Source organism: Astatotilapia calliptera, chromosome 3 (genome assembly GCF_900246225.1).
Source record: "Astatotilapia calliptera chromosome 3, fAstCal1.2, whole genome shotgun sequence".
NCBI classification, from domain to species: Eukaryota; Metazoa; Chordata; class Actinopteri; order Cichliformes; family Cichlidae; genus Astatotilapia; species Astatotilapia calliptera.
The window spans coordinates 37,718,534-37,740,824 of NC_039304.1; the positions used below are offsets into that span (position 1 = coordinate 37,718,534).

Genomic DNA, 22,291 nt, shown 5'->3' on the forward strand with positions numbered 1-22,291 from the left:
GAGGGCAGATGTGAATCTAGAGTTTTGCTCCCTTCATCATTGAGATGTGAGCACATTTCCAGATTTACATGCAAAGTGGCGACACTTGCGGCTTGTAACTTCTTTTGGTTTGGGGGTTTTATGGGAAGCACCATTTCAAGCTCTGACTTTGACACGATGCTCAGTCGTCCCTTAAATTCGAAAGACCAGCCGATTGATTTGAACTTTTCCCGTGTGACTTTGGCACAATTTATCCTCGTGCTGCTCTGCTCTCAATTCATGTCTGGAAGGATTTGTCTTGCTGTCATTTCTTATGGTTTTATTGTGCACCAAGCTCTTTGAATGCCCATTTACAGGACAACTGTTTATTTATTGTTTTAGGCAGGCTCTCTAATGTGGCTCCTTCTCTGTGTTTGCGATCATTCGGTCATGAACATACTTTGATCCGTTTTACATTTCTGACTGTAAACTCAAACTCTCAAAGTTTGAGTCAAAGTTTAGGGAAAAAACAGAAGTCACTTAACAAAGAAATTTGAGTATGAAGATTTTGTGGAAAGGGGGATATGATTCAGAGGTGGAGGATTTTATGAGATTCGAGCCTCGACGGAAGCTGCTGAGTGACTCCGACTCCAAATTCAGTCTGTTTGCAATTATGACTAAACCGGCTGGAAGGCAGAGAGTCAGTTTGGTTGAAGGAGACGTGCATTCCTGCGGGGCGGCGAACATCGGAGGAGCCGGGTCACGCCAAGGTGAACGAGACGGGGAGAACCAGGCGTCGTGCCCATCGTGTGTCTCCTCTGATAGCTCACAGAAAACACTTTGTTTACCCCGTGAGGGAAACCCAAACCAGCTCTCCTTGTTCCCTGGGAGGTCAGAGGTCAGGGCAAGTCAAGATTATGAGGCTGATGCGAACAATCGGCCTCCAAACATTTTCCTGTATTGCCAACATCTGTGGCTCTGGGGTGAGGAAACTCTATTGATTCATTCAATCAGTCACTGAGTTCAAATCAAATCCAATACAGCGTGATGACGCTTTCACAACTTTTAACCCAATTGCATGAAAGTAAAATGCAAGAAAAAAAAAGTAGTTTGGAGAGTTGTTGGCAGTTTGGCTGCCTTTCAGGTGATTCCACTCTGTTTTGCTAGGTTTCCTCTTTGAACTTGAGATTCAAAATTAGTGCTGTCAGCGTTAATCGCAGCAAATCTCCGTTAGCGAGTTAGCGCGGATCACCCCGTGCATGGGGCTGCACAGCGGCAACGCATTAGCGCGGTTAGCTCATTAACGCGTTAGCAAATTGTAGATCTAATGCTCTCGATTTAACAGGTCAGTATTATCAGTCATTACGACTCAAAAATGTAGTTCCTCTAATGTCCACTAGAGGCTGGCTCCAAAAATAAGTCAGAAACTGAAACCCTGGTTTAGTTAATAGCAACTGAGCAGGGGTGACTTTTTGTTATTAAATTAAATAAATATTTAAATGAGCTGTGTTGACTCCGGACTGTGTTGACTGTATATGGCTGCTGTGCAGTTAAATGTCCATATCGGCTAACAAGTCTGTGGTCTAGTTGTGGTGAATAAAATTTGAATATTTCATTAGCCTTTTAGCATTAATTAGCAGGTTGTGTTCTCTGTACAGCCTACGGATGAAGAGTGCTCGGTAAACTTGCTTGTGATAACGCTTCACTACAAATATGGAACACCAAAAAAAACAACATGGCAGTCTTTAAATGTTAGCATTTAGTAACTGTTAGCTACCAGTTAATCTGCGTGAGGCGTAAACACTTTTTCAAGACACGAGGGAAAAATGTCCATGTCCTTGAATTTGAATTTCAGCATTATTCATTCTGACTGCAAAGGGTTACACTCATCAGCAATGATAACTTGGATTTCAGAGGATTAAGGCCCCCGTGTAAACTTGTTTGTCTTAAATTTTATCGAGGTGTATCCAGCTGAGTCCAGCTGTTTTTATGTGGATGCTCCTTTAGATGATCTAAATCTGTGGCAGATCTTGGGTTGCCGAGTCTTAGAGTCTTAGTCTACATGCCCCGCTCAGCCATATCGGAGGTACCTGAATATTTTGTGGTTTAAAGTTTGCGCATGTATATAAAATACAGATCCTGATTGTTTTTTATGATAAGAAAGACTTTTACATTTCATGGTTTTTGAGTCATTCACATTCACACATTGCCTCAGATTTCAAAGTGTGAGAAAAACATGCTGGAAGTTGATTAGTGGACTATTTAAAAAAAATATAGAGGTCTTGAAGAGTACTTGGTATATGAAACTACAACTCTCACAGCAATCATTTTATATCCCCAGACTTGGAACTGTAACATTTTTAGGCCAATTGGAGACGGCTGAGCAGACGGCCCATGATGATTTGAGTTGTGGTGACCCACATGTTGTAAACATCGTGAAGCTCTAATCTAATTTATGTATAAAATGATCTTGTGCTCTTCAGGTTTCAGATGTGGACGTGATCTGGATCTATAAATGCTCCCTTTGTGTTTCTCTTGAGGTAAAAAGTCTCACTTTTCGCGAACTCTCTTTTACATCTCCGTTTGCCTCCAGCTCTTTTTCTCTCCCTCTGTTCGACTCTCAGTCCACCAGAGACTTGAGGTCAGGCAGTCCTCTCAGCTTCAAGTCCAGCAGCATCTGACCATAGGCTTTGCCCTGAGGAGAGACAGGAAATGTGAAAGTGTGCATGCTTCCACCTTGGAGTCGTTGAGCTTTACGGCTGTGCGAGGTGTTAAAAGAGTTTCTTTGATGTGCAGCAGAGAGAAAAAGAAACTTTACCAATGCCTCTGATAAACAATGAGGGGGAAAGAAAAAGCAGAAACAAGGGAGGAGAAAAGCTTTGATGATAAAGGACACGACCTTAAGTATGACGAGAGGTTTTCCCACCTTTTAGAGGGCCTGGAGCTGCTCTGCTGTCTCTACCTTACACCAGGGTTGTCAGACTCATCTTAAGCCATCGTTTACACGTACATTTTGATTTTAAGTGAGCCGGACCAGTGAAAATACGCTTTCTGTCATAACTGCATATTTAATCCCTGAGATATCCCAATATTAAAAAAGAGCCGGAATTTCAACCGCATGCATCAACCGATTTCTATATGATGAAGAAACACTGCTGTAGAAAAGAAATCTGTGTTCTAGAAGACATTAAAGTGTTAAAAGTGCAAGGTTTGGTTTTTAATTGATTGGGTTTACATCAGTGGGCGACGGAGGTCTTTGAACACAGTGATCAGAGCTTGGTGGAGACACGAAGTCACACAGAGTGTTGTTGTTAATTTGATATAAAGTCAGAAGATATTGCAGTAAATTTACTGGGTCTGTGTCATGATAGCAGCAGAAATATGTTGTCATACACAGTCATTTCAAACACTGGATCTGTTTTCCATCTTCTATTCTGAATAAACACGAGTTTATGACATTAGTAAATCATTGCATTCTGTTTTGAATTTACATTTTACACAGACTCAACCTTCTCTTTTGCCATAGACATACTCTTATAATTGTGAATGCTCATATTATATACTTGCAAATGGTCCCCAACCCCCAGGCCACGAACTGGCACTGGTCCATGAGTCGTTTGGTGCCAGGCCGTGAGAGGTGAAGCTCGGGCTGAAATGTATGGTTTTCAGGGTTTTTAATCATTAACTCGGTTTCCCTGGGTCTTTTCCCGTGTTGTAGTTGTGTGTCTTATTTTGAAAAAAATATTTATGCGTTACCATAGTGACCAGAGAGAATTGAAGGACAGAGGGGAGGATGTTGCAGGAACTTAAATATTGGTTTTTGATCACAATTTCATGTACCCACCATGAGAACGTCCCTGTACTGACTCGGGATATGTGCGCCTGATCGGCCCTAAAATCCTCTGGGTGCTGATTGGTTAAATTCAGAGGAGGCTACCCTTCCCCGAGCTTGGTTCTGTTGGTGGTCATTTCCTTTTAAAAGGGGGTTCCTTCTCCCCACTGCTATCAAGTGTTGCTCAAAGAGGATCTCCTGATTGACGAGGTTCTCTCTAATCAATGAATCTTGTGGACTGCTGCTGCGAAACAATATAATATGAATGATATTTAAAACACTGGATCAAAAATAGGAGCTAGAAATGGATCAGTGGGGTGGTGCAGATATTTTGAGGGGAATATTACATCTCTGATGAAGTGCAGAGACAAAGAGAGAGCTAAAGCAGGATGAAGAAGGAAAAGCATTTGTTTTTAAAGTTTGATACTGCAGTTGAAACACAAACAGCAGACTAAAGGAACACCTCAGGCCATGGATTTGCTCTTGTATATTTACATTACACCATAGTTTGGAGATGTTCTTATATGAATGAGGGGCAGCCAATCCAAACTGAGTTGGCCTAAAGAGGGAGGAGCATAAAATGGATTCAGACAGAGGATGAACTGAAGGGTTCAAAACAATCCTTGTCTCTCACCCTGGACATGTGAGTCATACAAACATACCCTGAGATTGAGCTTTTTAATAATTGGTGTAAATCTCATGAGTGTGTTTTTATTTTTATTTTGTTAGTAATAAAAAAACAATACAGGTTCCTTCACAGCCAACTGAATGACGATGCAGAAGAAAAGAGATTTTATGTTGTTCTGGTGAAGAAACGTGAGAACCGCGATGGTTTTCAGGTGCATACAGACTGAAATTAAGCTGTAGACCCACTTTGAACCAGCTGCCCCCTTCCTCGCCCATTACATGAGATCTGGAGAGACTGAACTTTCTCATTAAACTTTTACAGGCAGTGAATGGCTGAAGAGGGAGAGGAGAGGTGGTGGAAGGTGGGGATATTTCTTTCTTTAAACCAACTGCTTCAGGGGTTCGGCCGAGGATCTGATTCAGGTTAAAGTAGAAGGTTTAATGTCATTAAGTGCCCTCACAGATCCAGGAAGGGTCTGTATGTATAGATGTGTGTGTGTGTGTGTGTGGCCATGTGATACCTGGGGGTCACTGCGCAGAGAGGCCACTCCTCCACCTCCCAGTGAGCTCTGCAGGACAAAGTTAAGGCCGTGGATTCCTGGCAGAGTGTATCTGTGAATGACAAGGAAGAAAAAACTAAAAAAACCACACTCATAACCATGGTAACCAACACTTTAAAACCACACACACGGTCAACCATATGTCTTAAAAACACACACACACACACACACACACACACACACACACACACACACACACACACCATGTGCTGGTTTGGCAGTTTATTGCACACGTTAATGTACCAAGCGGGCTTTTGATGTGTGAGCAGTTAAACGTGTGGTTTACTAGTAAAGTGTGTGTGTGTGCGTGCCTCTGTCTGTAAGCAGTTAACTGTGTGTGTGCATGTGTGTGTGAGTGTGTGTGTGTGCATGGCCTCCCACTGGGTTGACGAGTGCCGGAGGTGCACTAATGAAGCGTCTGCGGCGGCAGGGAGGCGTTTCAGGGTGCGAGAGGAGACGCAGGTCAGCGAGCTTTATGGCCTCCATCTCTTCATTACGTTAATCGCTAACACACCGCGCGCTGAGTCACCGCTCAAACATGTCCGCCGTGGCCCTATACATGCTCAGGTACAGCCACGCCCACTAAGCTAGTGCTGCTCGTCTCGTCAAGGAAATTCAACAACCTCCAGCCAATCCAATGATAATAATTACAAAATATACAATAAATATAATAAATACCAAAAACCTGCAGTTCCTCTAACTGTCACTCTGGGCTCGCTCCTAAATTGAGTCAATCCATAGAGCCATATTAAAAATGTCCAGATTTTAACACGGGAGTAGTGAATCAGGTTCATAACATCAGAGGTCAAATGGTGGCAACCGCAGCGTTAGCTTGATACCTTAGTTTAACTTCTGGTGAATAGCACCCTCTCTGGCCACAAGTGGTAATGACAGTAGATCAGAATAGCTACTTTCAGCTGTTCCTTTATTAACGACTTAATAGAAGAGCCAGAGTAGGCGTATCCACATGTTTGAGCTGGCAGATGTTTATTTGAGGCAGGATTTTGTTTTATTTGAGGTTTGAGGTTAACCCCAGGTTTTTTTTTTCTACAAAGGTGGTGTTGCTTCTTACTGGATTACATCACCATGGCAACTTATGCTGCTAATTGAATGGGCTAACAAACAATTTTACAATAACTTTGCTGTTCTGTAAGTATTATTATATAAATTGGGACACCTATTTGTGCTTGTGGAGGTTGCAGGTAGACTGAGCATACATTAGAATTAGGGCTGTGCAATATGACCAAAATCTTATATCCCGATATAAGAATTCTATCGTCCGATAACGATATAAATCACAAAAATTTTACATTTTCTGAAAATTCTGTGAATCTCGGGCAGCTCGACCTGCGTGAAGTGTTTCCAGCTGCGCATAGTGTACCTGGAGTCGAGTGTTTTAACCGATGCATGAAACTATACATTTTTAGACATAAGTTGTAACGGCCGCCGTTTTCATTGTCAGTATTTATTACACGGCGTGCTGCGGGGAAAAGCCTGTTCTAACGTTTGAGTCTAAGGTTTCTTTTTTAGCACCTGGCGGCTCTTTTTTACTTCTCATCCGTAAATAATCTGCATCTTTCACGTGATTCAGTTTAGTTTGGAAAGTCTCAACAGGATCTTGAGCTTTATTGTGAAAGGTTTATGTGGAAAATAAACAAGTGGACGTGCGATGGTTTTACCGTCGTTGTTGCTAACGACAACGCATAAAAAACAGGCGCTTGTCTGTCTGTAGTGTGGTTATATTAAATATAAGAGAAAGAGAGAACTTCAAGAAATTAATAGAGCCACTACAGTGACCATCAGTGCCTTCAAATTGCATAAACTTTATTAATATAACAGCTCTTTTTTTCAGCCATACGGCACCTTTAACACTAAACTACTGTACAGAGCTTTTCCTCCAAGGTCTTCAAGGTCAACTTCATGATTTATTGGAGGAAAAGTGACAAAAAAAAGATTGTCTATATCTCATCACATTTGACCTCTAACCTCTCTTTGAAGGTCAATAGGTTGATCTGAAGGTTAGAGTGATAATAATGTTATATAAAGCTATTTAGATCTATGTTCCTTACTGTCATTGTAGGCATATAAAGAATGTGTAATAAAGAATAAACATGTGGATTCTAAATATCATGTCACTTTTGACCTCCGACCTCTTTTTCAAGGTCAAATAAGTTCAAACTTTTACATCTTTTATCTTTAAAACTATGCTAAATATCTACGTTGTTTTTTTTTCCAAAATTGACAACCTTTAGGAAATGATGCTGGTATTGGGCATTGTAAATTTCACATCACAGTTTGCATCCAAATATGACATCACATTTGACCTCTGACCTCATTTTTACATTTCACATCTGCCTTTTTTTCAAGTTGACCCCAAAAACAGCTGTCATTCATTACCTACTGTTTAGAAAGTTGAATATATACAACGTATATCGATATACTACAAAATCTATATTTGAATTCATGATTTCAGGTTTTTACCCTGGTAAATAGATACATGTCTTCCTGCTTATTTGAGCTGCTTGCGTTTAACTTGACTTTTATCTGCTTTAACAAAGGAATTTCTCAGCTTTGGGGTAAACAGAGTGTATCTTATCTTACACAAATTGTGTCTGCTACTAATCTAACAGGCAGCGGATAAACTGTTTATAATCTTGCAGAAAACTCGTCTCTTTGTGAGGAGTAAATAAAAACACTGAACCTTGAGATTCTTCTGTTTGGAGACAACCTGGTCATCCACCGCCTCCGGCTATCAAACACCAAAGCCCTGGTTTCTATTACGTCTCCTCTGCTGTGTCATTACAGGGTGATTACCTCGAGGAGGAGGGCTCTGACAGTGAGCTGTGTTCATGGTGTTGTATCTCAGTTTTAGTGGAAGTCATGCTCCTGGTTTCCATCAGTATGTTGTGGGCTTTTTTTCATGACTACAGCATGAGGGTTTCGGCCACAGCCATCCTTCAGTGTCTTCAGCACTCTGTTAAATCTTTGTCAGTGTGGTATTTGTGGGGTTTGAAAACTGAGCCGAAGGCCTGGTGATGATGTTTTAAGTAGGATTTTAGGTTTCCTCTTGTTATCCCGGCAGACACAACACAATGAACAGCTGTGGAGCATTACCAAATCAAAAAGCAACTGATCGGAAAGGCACAAAGCACTTTAGCTCATTTACCTAGCAACTGTTTTCATTTTCAACAAATCAGTACATTGTTAAATCTCCTTTTGTTTTGTTATTTTAAATCCTACACATTTAAAAGACTGACTTCCCTTAAAATGGAAAGGGAAAAACTCCCTTTTAACAGGATGAATCAGGCTCAGGGCCATCTGTCGCAAAATATTGCGGAAGAGAGTCAGAGATTAATAATAACTAATAATTAAAAGCAGAGAGGTGTATATACACATAGTGAGTGAGAAAGGTGACTGGAAAGGAAAAACTCAATGCATCATGGGAATCCCCCGGCAGCCTACGTCTATTGCAACATAACTAAGGGAGGATTCAGGGTCACCTGGTCCAGCCCTAACTATATGCTTTAGCAAAAAGGAAAGTTTTAAGCTTAATCTTAAAAGTAGAGATAGTGTCTGTCTCCCGAATCCAAACTGGAAGCTGGTTCCACAGAAGAGGGCCCTGAAAACTGAAGGCTCTCCCTCCCATTCTACTTTTAAATACTCTAGGAACAACAAGTAGGCCTGCAGAGCGAGAGCGAAGTGCTCTAATAGGGTGATATGGTACTACAAGGTCATTAAGATAAGATGGGACCTGATCATTCAAGAGATCATCCACCACTGTAGTCTTTTACTGACGTCCAGGGTCTTTTTGCGTTGCTGAGTTTACTGGTGCTTTCTTTCTTTCTCAGGATTGACCAAACTGTAGATTTGCCACTCCTAATATTGTAGCAACTTCTCTGATGTTTTTTTTTCCTGTTTTTGCAAATTAATTATGACTTGTTTCACCTGCATGGGCAGCTCCTTTAAACATTTGTTGTCTGTTCACAGCAAAATCTTCCAAATGCAAGCATCACACCTCAAATCAACTCCAGGCCTTTAATCTTCTTAATGGATAATGACATAACGAAGGAATTACCCACAGCTACCCATGAAATAGCCTTCGAGCCAACTGTCCACTGACTTTTGATCCCTTTAAAAAGAGGGTGGTTAAGGAGCTGAAACTTCTAAACTCTTCATCATCTGTAAATGTGGACACCCTCAAATGAATTGGAATATGTTTCAGTAAACAGGTAAAAAACCCACAAAACTTGTGTCAGTATCCAAATATAAATTGAATTAACTGTAGACCATATACTATGATGTATATTTTATCATTATTACCTCTTGAACAAAAGCTGAACATCTGCATCTTGATATTTTAGTTATATTTACATGTTGGAAACTGTATTCTAGTCTACTGACTGATTTAAAATAGTGGTGCACAGAGGCAAAAGTAAAATAAGGACCTGAGTGTATCTTTATTCCTCTGTGACTCTCACAACAAACAGCCTTTTCCCCTCCTGCTCACCGTGTGACGGCATTCTTCACTCCTGGCTTGATGAGGTGGGAGAAGTATTCCTCCACTACAGAAGAAGTCAGGTGTTTCTTCAGATAGGGGAAGTAGAGTGGATGGCGAGCTACGACTCCTACAGAGACAGAGATGCACAGATGTGGCGATTTTAATTTCTCTGGGATTAAAACAATCACTCGTGTTTTGCTCATTAAAATACAAAATCAAAAACAGGGCTTTACTATACTATGCCTGAATATTTTTCCAAACAAAGAGTGCTTAGAGCAGTAAACCGTAAACGGTTACTGTAAACCTTCGTCTTTATAATTGGCCTCCTTTTCGTCTTTCCTTTGAACACTGAACGACGTCACTGACCCTTTGAAGACATTTGAGTCTTGTTAAGGATTTTCTAAAGAACTCTCTAAACAACAAATGGGCTCACTTGGAAGATTTTAATGAAGCACGAATAACATCTCCAACAATAACCTGCTGAACCTTCAAGGACTTCTCAATCAGACTCCAAACTGACACACACAGAGATTCCTGGCCTCTCATTGGCTGTAATTTTGAGACAGTCAGATTTGTGTGGTGAACTGGAGGTTAGACAGGATTTAATTTAGTTTGAATCAGTGTTGTATATTTCTGAATATCATTCCTGAGGTTTATTTGTTCTCACCAATGTTAGCAGAGTCTCCTTTGTCGCCACTCCTCGCGTACGCCAGCTCATCCAGCCTGTAGCTGTGTGGTCCACTGGGCAGGTCTGGGCAAAGAACAAAAAAAACAAAAATGCCTTCAAATTTCTTTCCTTGGCTTCTGATAAAACGCAGAAACCAGCTCAACGTCAGCATTTCAACTGAGGACTAAGCCTTCAAGTGACAATTAAAGAGCCTCAAGGGCTCCTCGACAAACCCTTGGACCTGTTAAAAGAGCTAACCTTTTCATGGACCTTTCAAATACCTGCAAAGACCTTTGATATGTTTTAATGACCTTAAATCCATTGTTGCATATATTTATGTTGAATGGTATTGTTATATGTAGTTTTTGTAATTGTTTAAACTGGAACAGCAGTTCTCCAGGTTTTCCCAAGGTTTTTCAAAGTTTTGGACTTTGGTTTGCTTTGGCTGCTTTTTTATTCACTTTCAGTACGGTCTTTGTATGTTTATCAGCCTGTTGCAAAAAACAAAACAAACCTAATTCGTTCCAGTTTATTTCGTTGATTCTATGAAAAACACCAACAATAACACGGGTTATAGACATGAAATAGTATTCTTGCACCAGCAAGGTGACTTCCAAGTGCTATTCACTGAAAACCTAGCATTTCTTGCTTTTGCTTTGCATTTGTAAAAAAAAAGTCAAGGAAGCTGGACAAAGAAAATTGTCCAGTATGGACAAAAGAAGAAGTGACAGACCTAAAAAACTAAATACCGCAGATAAACAGTATCAGAGAGTCATATCCTTTGAAAACAGTCCATTAAAGATCTGACACAGGACCTGACAGTCATCTGGACCATCAGTTGATCAATCTACTGTTAACTGAAGGCCCAGTTAACAGTAGATTGCCCAAATGGTCTCAGTGGAAGTGTGGCAGCCATTTTTAATGAAAAAAGTCTGAGGTGTGCTAGATTACGCTAGAACTGGACTGAAAATCAGTTGCAACAGGTCCTATGACGTGATGAATCCAAATTTGAAATGTTTGATTCAAATCACTGTCAGTATGTACAGATGAGATCAAGAGAGAGGTTCAACAGTCTGTTGTACCTTTGTACAAGTGGAAAACACTGTGCAGGTAACAGATTGTAATGGTTTAGGGCTGCAGTTCAGTTGGAGATCTTGTTAAAATTGATGGAACTATGAACGCAGAAATGTGCCACCAGATTCTGATTCACCGTGCAGTACAAGCTGGAAAGCATCTAATTGGTTACAACTTCATTTTTCAGTGTAACAATGATCCCAAACACACTGTCAATGGAGTAAAAGCACACCCTGGATAGAAAAACACACAGTAAAACATAATCAGTCATGGATTGTCAAGACCACAACATTATTGAAACAGTGTGACCCAGTCTAATGAATGAAAGGTGGCCAACATCCAAGAGTTTTGAACCTTCTTCAAGAAGGTTGGAGGATTATTCCTGAAGACAACTTAAAGAAATGACAAGAAAGCTTGGCTAAGAGAGCTCAGGCTGTGTTGAAGAATAAATTTGGTCATACCAAATATTGACTTTCAAGCTCATTAGAATTGTACAAACTCAGTTCTTGAACCTTGCTATGAACAGCTCCCACACTATTGAAGAACTTGTAAGTCCGTCTTAAGGACAGCTTTAAACCTCTAAACTCTCATTAATCATCCTAGTGCCTACATCTACAATATTACTACAACCACTCTGTAACTGACAGAAACCAACAACTCTGACTCTGCTTTAGCTGTCCATGTTGCCACCAATGATTTAAAAAAAAAAAAAAAGGACTCTCAAAGATGAGTGTCGGGAACTTGTGGATAGTCTGCAGGACACTGGAAAGAATTATGTCTGCTGTTTTAAAGATCTGATGTTCAGCCAGACAAACTGTACCTGTAACACTCAAAACACTCACTCTGTTAATTATGACCACGTACCTAAAATCACATTAAACCCATGAAATATGATTTTGTCCAATCTTTAATTTGTGTTTGCTAAAGTGACTTTGAAGTATTTCTTTCTGCCCACATGTTCTAATCAGTAATTAATAATAGGCAGATAAATTGCAACTAAACTCAGTCAGTGACTGATTTCTAAATGGAACCATATGAATAAATATTAAAACCAGAAACTGTCTTCTGGCTCTTCACTTGTTTTGGTCTTTGTAACTGGAGACTCTTCTCAGTCAGGAATTTATAAGAGTGTGTTTTTGTAAATAACGTTTCTCGGCTTCAGTTTGTATCTTGTCACAGCTTCGCACGAGTGTCCTAAATTCTGCTGTGATTGCTGTCCAGGGCCATGTGAAGGAAGCTCTGGTTGAAAGGGTGAAAGGATAAAAAGTGGCACAGCTTGTACTTCTTAGGAATCCCAGATTCAGACAGCCTCACAAACACAGAGCAGCAATCCTGCATAGCTGAACTGTTTCTCACAACCTCATGACTGATCTGAAAGTCTATTAACTTTTGCAGTTTGAGGTTTTTTAACGAGATTTTTTTAAATACTTAAATCTTGATTGTGTTAAGTGGGCTTTGGTTTGTTGGTGTGGAGTGGTTTGTGAATCCAATGTTGAAGCATTTTGAATGTTCATTGCTTTGGCCAACACAGGGTGACTCCTCTGGTTCCAAACAGAAGTGCAATGGTACAGAAATCTATGAGGGAAATACTGTACTCACCTGATCTGTGACCTCTGTGAGCACCTAATGACTTTAAGGCAGTGGTCCCCAACCTCCGGGCCTCGGACCGGTACCGGTCCGTGAGTCGTTTGGTAACGGGCCACGAGAGTTGAGGCTCAGGCGTGAAATGTATGGTTTTCAGGGTTTTTATCGGTTTTCAGCGTTATTTTGTTATCGTTTTTATCGTTAACTTGGTTTTCCTGGCTTTTTTCACGTGTGTTATGAATAAATCTTCTTTTTTTCGGTACCGGTACTAGTTTTATTTTGTTGTATTTATCCGCGACACCTTAAAGGCTGGTCCGTGAAAATATTGTCGGGCACAAACCGGTCCGTGGCGCAAAAAAAACCCCTGCATTTCCATGAAATGACGTCACTTCCAGTTTCAGGCAGGTAATGGCGGACATGCGACTGTTCGCGCTGACGTCTATTCCAACGTAGGAAGTGTTAGGAGACCTGAGCAACTCAGCACTTCCTTTGGCAGATCCGGATCTCATTATTTAAGTCTGGTTAAGTGAATAACAAAGAAGATCAATCTTCTAAGTCCTCATCACTAGAATGGTGTGCATATGGAGACAAAACATTATGAAGCTCTGATTAATCAAGGTGGCATTTCAGTGGTAGCCATTCATTGCTGATGGCAGGTTAGGCTGATGATTTAGTTTGAACTGTATCTTGAAATATTGACTAAATAGAAGTTGTGGCTTAGACAACCAAGTGGCTCACCTGGCTAATTTCGTACCAAAATAATCCTTATTCAAAAGATCTGTTATGTTTTGTTGCTATTTTCTTGTTATTTGGATGCCCCCCCAAAAAATCTTAGCCATTATTTACATATACAGAAAATATAATGCAGGGTGTTGTTAACAGAGATATATGCCAATTCTAACTTGGTGATTGGCATATAAACATCTGGAAGTTGTTTGGACTCGTTCAAGGTCCAGAATATTCTAGTCATGATGCTTGGAGTTACACTTCTAAACAAACCATGGATCCTCCTCAAGGACTGGTTGAGCCCTCAAGGATCCCACTAACCTCAATAGCCCATTCATCCTCGCCGCATTGGTTGCTTCATGCGTCAATGTGACAGCATCACACAGCCACTTTCTTTTGTCCATTTGTAATCTTTTGCAGAACTTATGTGGAAATCTCCCTCTGTGAGTTTTGTGCTAACTGAGAAGGCCTGTACAGGTGGACTTGCTCACATAGTCTGGCTTCAGGCTGGTCTAATTTGAAAAAGCTGTGACGAAGGTGGCAAACATGCCAGGTTGGAAACCGTTCGTGAGGGTGAGAAAGGTGAGCATAAATGAGCCTTGGGAGTCTTAAGGCTGAATTTTCTCAGAAACAGAAACAAATGTGGAAAAAGTCTAAACACACTCACTGGTAAACTGGCCGATCAAGGCAGTAAAAATCTTACTCAAATTCGACATAAGATGACCTCAAAAAGTACCCTGAAGGACCTCTAAGTTCTTTCTTCTTGAACTTTTACATGTAAAAGTTCTCAAACTATCACTACAACCTCTTAAAGATAACCAAGAACTCTAAACATTCAACCATACTTTAATAATAAAGTAAATTAACCACTAAAAACAACAGGAAAGCCTGCTCTCTGATTGGCTGACAAGTGAATCAGATATTGTAGTTTTTACAATACCTGATTCACTTGTTTGTGTACACCAGAGCTCACAATGTGTGATCACAACGTGTGGTTATCAGGTAATTATAACAAATGCTGCTTCAGTAACCGGTATAAGTAACCAAAAACTGGTATTAATCTCTCTGGTGCTGTAATTAAAGTGCATGTTTGTTTACCTGCATCAGGTACATCCTCTACTGAAGTAGGAGGGGCTTCATCCTGCACAGGTGTGTCTGGTTCCTCCTCTGACAGAGACTCCACCAGCTCTCCACCGATGTGAATGTCCACCTACCAGGACATCAAAACTTACAGATGTAACGACTCTATAGACCCAATCTTTTTTAATATATTGTGACTTTATTAAAAAACATTTATTATGTATTTAAATATTAGTAAAACCAGTTACAGTATTACCTTTTATCTTTATATAACTGTACTTGACATAATATCAATATATACAGTTTTAAAGGTATTTATCTTTATAGTCACTTTATATAAAGGTTTTGTAATGTTAAAGCTTTATAACACATCCAGTTTACAGCTTTTGTGAAACAGCTTCATATACATTAACTTTAGTATGTGTTAGGGCTGTGCGATAGGACCAAAGTCTCATATCCCGATATAAGATATCTATCGTCCGATAACGATATAAATCACAAAAATGTAACACTTTCTGTAAATTCTGTGAATCTCGGGCAGCTCGACCTGCATTAAGTGTTTCCAGCTGCGCGTCATGTAGCTGGAGTCGAGTGTTTTAACCGATGCATGAAACGATACATTTTTAGACATAAGTTGTAAAGGCCGCCGTTTTCTTTGTGAGTATTTATTACACGGCGTGCTGCGGGGAAAAGCCTGTTCTAACGTTTGAGTCTAAGGTTTCTTTTTTAGCACCTGGCGGCTCTTTTTTAATTCTCATCCGTAAACACTCTGCATCTTTCACGTGATTCAGTTTATTTTGAAAAGTCTCAACAGGATCTTGAGCTTTATTGTGAAAGGTTTATGTGGAACAAGCGGACACGCGGTGGTTTTACCATCGTTGTTGCTAACAACAACGCATAAAAACAGGCGCTTGTCTGTCTGTAGTGTGGTTATATTAAATATAAGAGAAAGAGAGAACTTTACAAAATTAATATAGCCACTACAGTCACCATCAAAACGATGAAAAAAATATTGCTGTAAACAGTTTATTTTGCGACACCACGAAAGAAACGATAGCGTAAAATGAAACGATAGATGTTTTTATATCGTCATCCGATATATATCGTTATATCGAACAGCCCTAGGATATGCATCTTTTATATAAAGTCTTTACATTCTTCATTTTTTATATTCGACAGACTAAACCTGAACATTATTTCCAGATAATGAGGCTTCTCTTTTAGCTTTGAGTCATCAAGTTACTCCTTAAAATAACATCATCCTTTTATTTTTATGATCACACTCACCTTCAGCTGAGATTTGGGATGCAAGAAGAAAAATGGCTTTAGGACAGGAGACCTGGAAGCCACAAAAATGGAATAAACAACAGGAAACCTCACGTGACAAGAGATGGTGTATGGGGACGGTGTATTTTCTCCACATGTAGGTAAAAAAGAAAAAGAAAAAAGAAAATAAAAAGCAGAAATTGGAAAAACATTTTTTAAACTCACACTCTGGGTCGTCCGCCCACAATGCCGGTGAGTCCGGGAGCTATGAATGTGAAAAAATGAGAGAAAAAGAAATGAAAAGCTGACAGTTTTAAGGAAAGTTGTAGCAGGTGCAGCGCCTCCTTCCTGTCCTAATTCGAGTTCAGCAACACTGACAGTGTGAATCATCAGCTTCCCGGGAGTCACACAGAGTTCACACTGAACTGGACCTGCCACCATAAACAAAAACATCTTCTGCTTCATGAGGTCACGACCCTCCTTATCTGCAGGCGGGAGACTCCCGCTTCACAGTGGAAGGCACATCCGTATATGTGCCTTCCATCACAGCACAGAGCTCAGCTGTGTGAGTCCAGCTAATGTAATAACACACGCATTACAACATTAAACAAGCACATGAAGCATGACGGTTTAAGGGAATGTGGTTCACATGCTCAGAATATTAACGATTCAGATTCAGCACACTTACATAATTTTCCCTGAAAGCTGAAAACTGTGCTGAGACTGCTGTTCAGTGGTTGGTTGTTATTATTGATAAGTGGATGTACTCTGACATACCTACATAATTCATTTGTTCAATTTATTTCTGTTTAACAGCCTGTTTCTCACCTCAGGTTTTTGCTCCATGTGTTTTCTTAGGATCATTTATCATTTCAAATATTTTTCAGATAAACCCTTCTGACCGTGCCAACGTGAAATCCTGGACTTTCCTCTGATTTATGGGTGGATTTATGCTTTTCTTTGACTCAGTTTTGGACTGTTTTTAACTTTCTTTTCATAAAATGAGAATTCAATACCTGGTGTATTTCCTACTCATTGTGACTAATTTGTCATATGTCATATGTAATGTCATATGAACCCTCGCCTTCAAAATAAAGTGCTTTGCTGAAGTAACCAACATTATTTAAAAGGTTTTATTTCAAAGCTGCATAGTTACCATTTCCAGTTTATGTCACACCTTCCCAAGTACTGTTCCTGCTTAGCGAGTAGGTGGTGAGTGTTTGCTCAAATGAAAATATGAACAACCGCAGCAATTTCCTGCAGAGCAAAGCAATCACAAGTGAAGCACCTTCTTTGCACCTGCCAGCAAACTCCATTAACCAACTGGTCTGTGTATCAGTTTTACTGGACAACAGTCTGTTGGTTGTCATAGTTTTCAACAAGTCTCACACACATACACGTCTCATGAGCGATCACACTCCACTATTCTTCAGCAAACCTCTCAAGCTTGATGGCCTTCTGACCGACAGATTTTCAGTGAGATTGAAGACAGGGCTCTGTGGAGGTCAGTCAGAAACGTCCAGTTTGGTCTTCTGGAGTTAAGCCATTTACCAGGAGAAGCAAATGTTTTGGGTCACTGGCGTGTTAGAAGACAGATCAACAACCCACACTTTCAAAATCTTCACATATACTTTTATCTTCGTGGTTCCTTCCAGCTTGACACAATGAAGCATCCTTACGACATAATACTTGTGTCACTGCGCTTCACTGTACTTTGGGTTGCACGCCTCTTCCTTCTTTCTCAAAACATAAGGAGCACCAGGTTAGTCTCATATGACCAGTTTATGCTCTTCCAGCAAGCCTAATGTTTCTCCAGGTTGTCTTTTTTTCTTCTCACTGGCCATTCCTGTGCTGAGTTCAAGTGACTGTCATCTTTACTACAGTTGCAGACGTGGTTCTGTGTTCTGGGGTCTTTAGACAGTTTTCAGTTTTCTTTTCAGAGTCTTTCAAATCTTTTGCTTCCAACCTCTGCTAAGCTTGTTATGAGCGGTGTAGCTCTCACGCCAGTTCTTGAACACGTTGTACATCCATCTCCTGCTTTATGAGCATCAACAATTCTTTTGGTCAAGTCTGCATTCATTTCTTTTATTTTAGGTTTTACTAATGTTTTCAACCCTCAGTTTTAACTAGAGATGGCACGATACCACTTTTTTATGTCCGATACCGATATCATAAATTTGGATATCTGCTGATATCGATATGAATCCGATAGTTCATCTTGTAATCAACAAAACTGTTTTCTTTTATATCTTTCTGCATTTTGTATAAGTTCATACTCAAGTTTAAAAAACAAAACAAAACACTAAAGCTATTTTGTTATACCTATATGCAAAAAATACACTGCACCCAAAATATTTCATAGTTCAGCAACACTGATCTATGTAATAAACCTAAACCTACACCATCCTCCCTATTCTGGTATTTTAAAAAGTACTTAGTGGAAATATTAAACAACCTAACTAACAGGGTGCCCAACTCCAGCAAAAATAATAGGGAACCACCCCTCACGCTCCACCTCATGATGCTTAATCGACGTAATCAACCTTAATTTAATGCAGTGTAAAAAAAAAAATGCACAGAAATCAATTATTTTTCAAGAAATATTAAATAGATTCAACATCTTTCTTCAACAGAATTGCAGACTGCACAGATGGTACCTTCCCAAAGGAAAAAGTACTATAGCTTACTAGGGTATATTAGACTTAACAGTTACTATATACAGTAATGGACTTCTATACATTTTACATCAGATAAGAACTTTGGGTGTAAGATTCAGATAATTATTTATTAAAAGCTAGACATTTTAAATGAGAATAAGAAAGAAAAGTATGTCTTTGTGCCCCCTTTTCCCTGTTCATGCCCTATCGGCCCCCCTGGCTAAACTTTGCTAGATGCGCCCCTGCACAGTTACAGCCGTCAGCTACGTAGAAAAAGATCCTGGAGTAGAAAGTAATATTAAATAAATTCTAACAACAGCTTATCAAGCTTAAACGTGCTGCTGTTGTTCAGCCGCTGGTTTCCTCTTTCTGGCACAAAGTGGGCCAAAAACAAAGAAGAGAGATGGAGTCGCGACAGAAAAGCCGATCAGCTGATCATTAAGCAGTTTCATGACTGAAGTAGCAGCAAGAAGAGGCAGTCGCTCCATATATTGGTTGTTAAGCTTAACGCAGGAATGCTTTACAAACATTCAGAGATGAACTTACGCACTTGCTTTACTTCTCTCTGGGATCACTTTCTCGGAGATGAAATGCTGGTTTGGTAGCGATGCTCCAAATACACACAGCCGCTCTATCACGTGATGCACACTGCTCCGACGTGCTACGGTTATGAGCTGAGTTATGCCATGGTGCAAGTTTTGTGAGGTGCTTTTGTGATACTTAATGGATCGGATTAAAATTTTTATTTCGCTCCGATATCCGAGCCAGTAATTTAGTTCAGTATCGGACCGATACCGATACGTAATATCGGATTGGTCCATCTCTAGTTTTAACTTTATTTAAAAAGCTCTGAGTCTGGCAAAGTCTTGCACAGCAGTGGCAACAAAAAGTTTGTTTTTTCAGAGCCTTAAAACATAGAAACTGTTTATGCTTTCTAAAGAAAAACAGCATATTTAAAAATGTTATATTGAAAACACTTCTGAGATTTTCAATAGCTGCATCAGTGGCATCAATTTTAAGCTCCTACATCACATGGTTCTCGAGTTATCGCATCAGGCCTTTACAGCTGAGGGGTAGGATGCATATGGGAGAACTTTGATGAAAGATAATCATGTTGTCCTTATGTAAGCAGCTGCTGCTACATGCTCAGATCAATTAACATAAGTTTCTAACGATACGATCTCTATATTTTCTATAGTAAGACGTAATAAGGTCAGTAAGACAAGCAAAGAAGTGTATCCCAGTTTTCTCAGGCCGCACTAACAGCAAGAAAGAATACGGACTGTGTTTGAATTTGTAATTAAATATTTTACTAACAGTGGTAATCTTATCCATCAAACAAGCCTCCAGTGTGGATGCATTATTCACTACTGTATAGACAACTCTGTTCTCCTTCTAATAACCATGAAAAGACACTTATATAAGCAGCTGCTACCACATCCAGATGTCCTCAGATCTCATCGTAAAGGTCTTTGCGTACTATGAACAAGTTTAGAGAGTTTAAAGAGGAGATAACGGGGTTAGTCGTACCCATGCCGGTCCCCGCAGGAGCCACTTCTCTGGAGAAAAGCTCCAGAGCTTTCTTCTGTTTGTGGTGGACGGCCAACCAGATCACAGCCTCCCGGGAGTCCTGGAAAAAGACAAGAAACGTAAATTTAATGATCACTGGAGATAGTCTAAGAGGTGAAAGTGGTGAAAGGAGTCAAAATAAGAGGCATGAAACAGGCTTTACTGCGACCCTTCACCTACTTGTGGTAAAGGAGATGTGAAGGTTGGATGTAGAACAGCGGGATTGTGTCAAGTTGAAGCGGGTGATAGAAGGGGGCATTTAGAGACTTGAAACAAGCTTAACTGCAACCCTTAACCCTTAGGAAGGGAAAGGATGCAGAGAAACAAAAGAAGGAAAACTAAGATGAAGGAAATCCATTGATCAGTAAACACTAAAAAAAAAAAATGAGGGGGGTTGTACCAAAAGAAACAGAGAAGGCGTCCAGCAGCTTGTTCAGCTTCTGTTCTTATGTGAGATCTTAACGGTCTGCCGAGGCTCCTGGATCTGAGCCCACACTGAGCCATGTACACTACAACTCTGAGGGGTTTCTGTTCTCATGTCTGCCATGACGTTTTTTCCTCCAGCAACTCCAGTTTCTACTGCTTTGTATAAAATACAAGGTTCCTGTTTCCTGCAGAGAATCTTCATCTTATTATTCAATTTTATGAAAAAATAAAAGTCAGCTGACAGGGCAGAGCTTTGAATATAAAGCAAGGACACAGCCACACTAAGTGTTTTTATATTCTATGTAATTTTTTTCCTGTTACGTCTTATTAAGTCTATGTTTTATTTATCTAAAACAGTGGTCCCCAACGCCCGCGCCCGGTCTGTGAGTCGTTTGGTACCAGGCCGCGAGAGTTCAGGCTCGGGTGTGAAATTTATGGTTTTCCGGGTTTTTATCAGTTTTTATTGTTATTTTTTATCGTTTCTATCGTTAACTCAGTTTCCCTGAGTCTTTTCCTGTATTTTATGAATTAATCTTCTTTTTTTGGTACCAGTACTGGTTTTATTTTGTTGTATTTATTGGCGACATCTTAAAGGCTGGGTCGTGAAAATATTGTAGAAGGTAAACTGGTCCGGGGCGCATAAAAGGTTTGGGACGGCTGATCTAAGATATTATCATTTCATTTTTTAAATATTTTTTAAAAAATGTGTCAAGTTAACATGAGAGTGATGGAGACTGACCTGCTGTTGGAGCCTCAAGTGGACATTAGAGGAACTGCAGCTTTTTTAGTCTGTTACCTTATAGCGAGCATTGGCACCGTATGTGTCTTCAGCTCCGAGGACCTGGATGTTAACCGAGCTGAAATCTTCCAGTCCCAACTGTTTAAACATCTTCTTTGTCCTAACCACACACACACACACACACACACACACACACACACACACACACACACACACACACACACAGCAGTTAATGTTTAAATCCACACAGTTCAGAGTACACGGAGCTGTGATTCTTGTTCCCACCGTTTGATGATGCTCTCTGCCGTTCTTCTGGCCTTCTTCGCTGCTCTCGGCCCGGTGACCGGACACACGGCGGTCGCCCTGAACCCGTCCATGTAAGTCGCACAAACCTGTAAGGAGGATGGTGAAGGTGACAGGACCCAAACTCTAAATTACAGTAAAATATTATTTAAAAAGTTGACCTGTGTGGCACTCGATATTCCACATTATCGACATATTATATCAAAATAAGAATCAAATACAGTTTGTTTTTTTTACCTTGTAGTCATGTGACGGGGCGAAGCCCTGCGCCCCAGTTACTCTGACAGCTCCCCCCTCATCACCTGAAAACACAAACAAAAACAACTTCACAACATCAAAATGTCATGTGTTAATAAAACAATGTAATGTAATTACTTTAATGGTATTGGAATGGTTGATTGGAAAATTGGAAAAATTGAAGAATTATTTAATTTTTACATTTCTAAGAAAAACATACATTTACAAACATTTCTTAATTAAAAATTCTTTTTGTTTTGTTTTGTTTCTTGCTTTTATCATTTTAATTTATTGTATTTTTGTTTAAAATATTTATTGCATATTTTTTATTTTATTGCATTATATTGAAATTTTATCAATCTTTTAATTTCATGTCATTTAATTTTAGTTTGTTTAATTTTTATTTATTTTTTATTAATCTCATTTAAAAATCTATAATTGTTTATAAAAAACTTTGTAGATTATTAAATTAAACGTAGTTTAATTTT

General features: G+C 39.7%; 1 protein-coding gene across 2 annotated transcripts in view; it reads right to left on the minus strand.

Moving 5' to 3' along the window:
- Positions 1-1,205: 1,205 nt before the first annotated feature.
- Positions 1,206-22,291, minus strand: part of LOC113019446 (uncharacterized) — a 32,228-nt gene continuing 11,142 nt past the window's right edge. The window contains exons 10-20 of one of the 2 annotated variants that reach the window (XM_026163176.1): positions 21,804-21,868; positions 21,549-21,655; positions 21,321-21,423; positions 20,060-20,159; positions 16,098-16,137; positions 15,894-15,945; positions 14,625-14,736; positions 10,143-10,226; positions 9,485-9,602; positions 4,939-5,029; positions 1,206-2,653 (exon numbers count right to left, since the gene is read on the minus strand). In XM_026163176.1, coding sequence (XP_026018961.1) covers positions 2,579-2,653; positions 4,939-5,029; positions 9,485-9,602; positions 10,143-10,226; positions 14,625-14,736; positions 15,894-15,945; positions 16,098-16,137; positions 20,060-20,159; positions 21,321-21,423; positions 21,549-21,655; positions 21,804-21,868 — 947 coding nt within the window. In that variant the 3' untranslated portion in view covers positions 1,206-2,578. Of the gene's footprint in view, positions 2,654-3,657; positions 4,832-4,938; positions 5,030-9,484; positions 9,603-10,142; positions 10,227-14,624; positions 14,737-15,893; positions 15,946-16,097; positions 16,138-20,059; positions 20,160-21,320; positions 21,424-21,548; positions 21,656-21,803; positions 21,869-22,291 lie in introns of those variants that run through there. The other variant, XM_026163175.1, reaches the window with a different exon arrangement.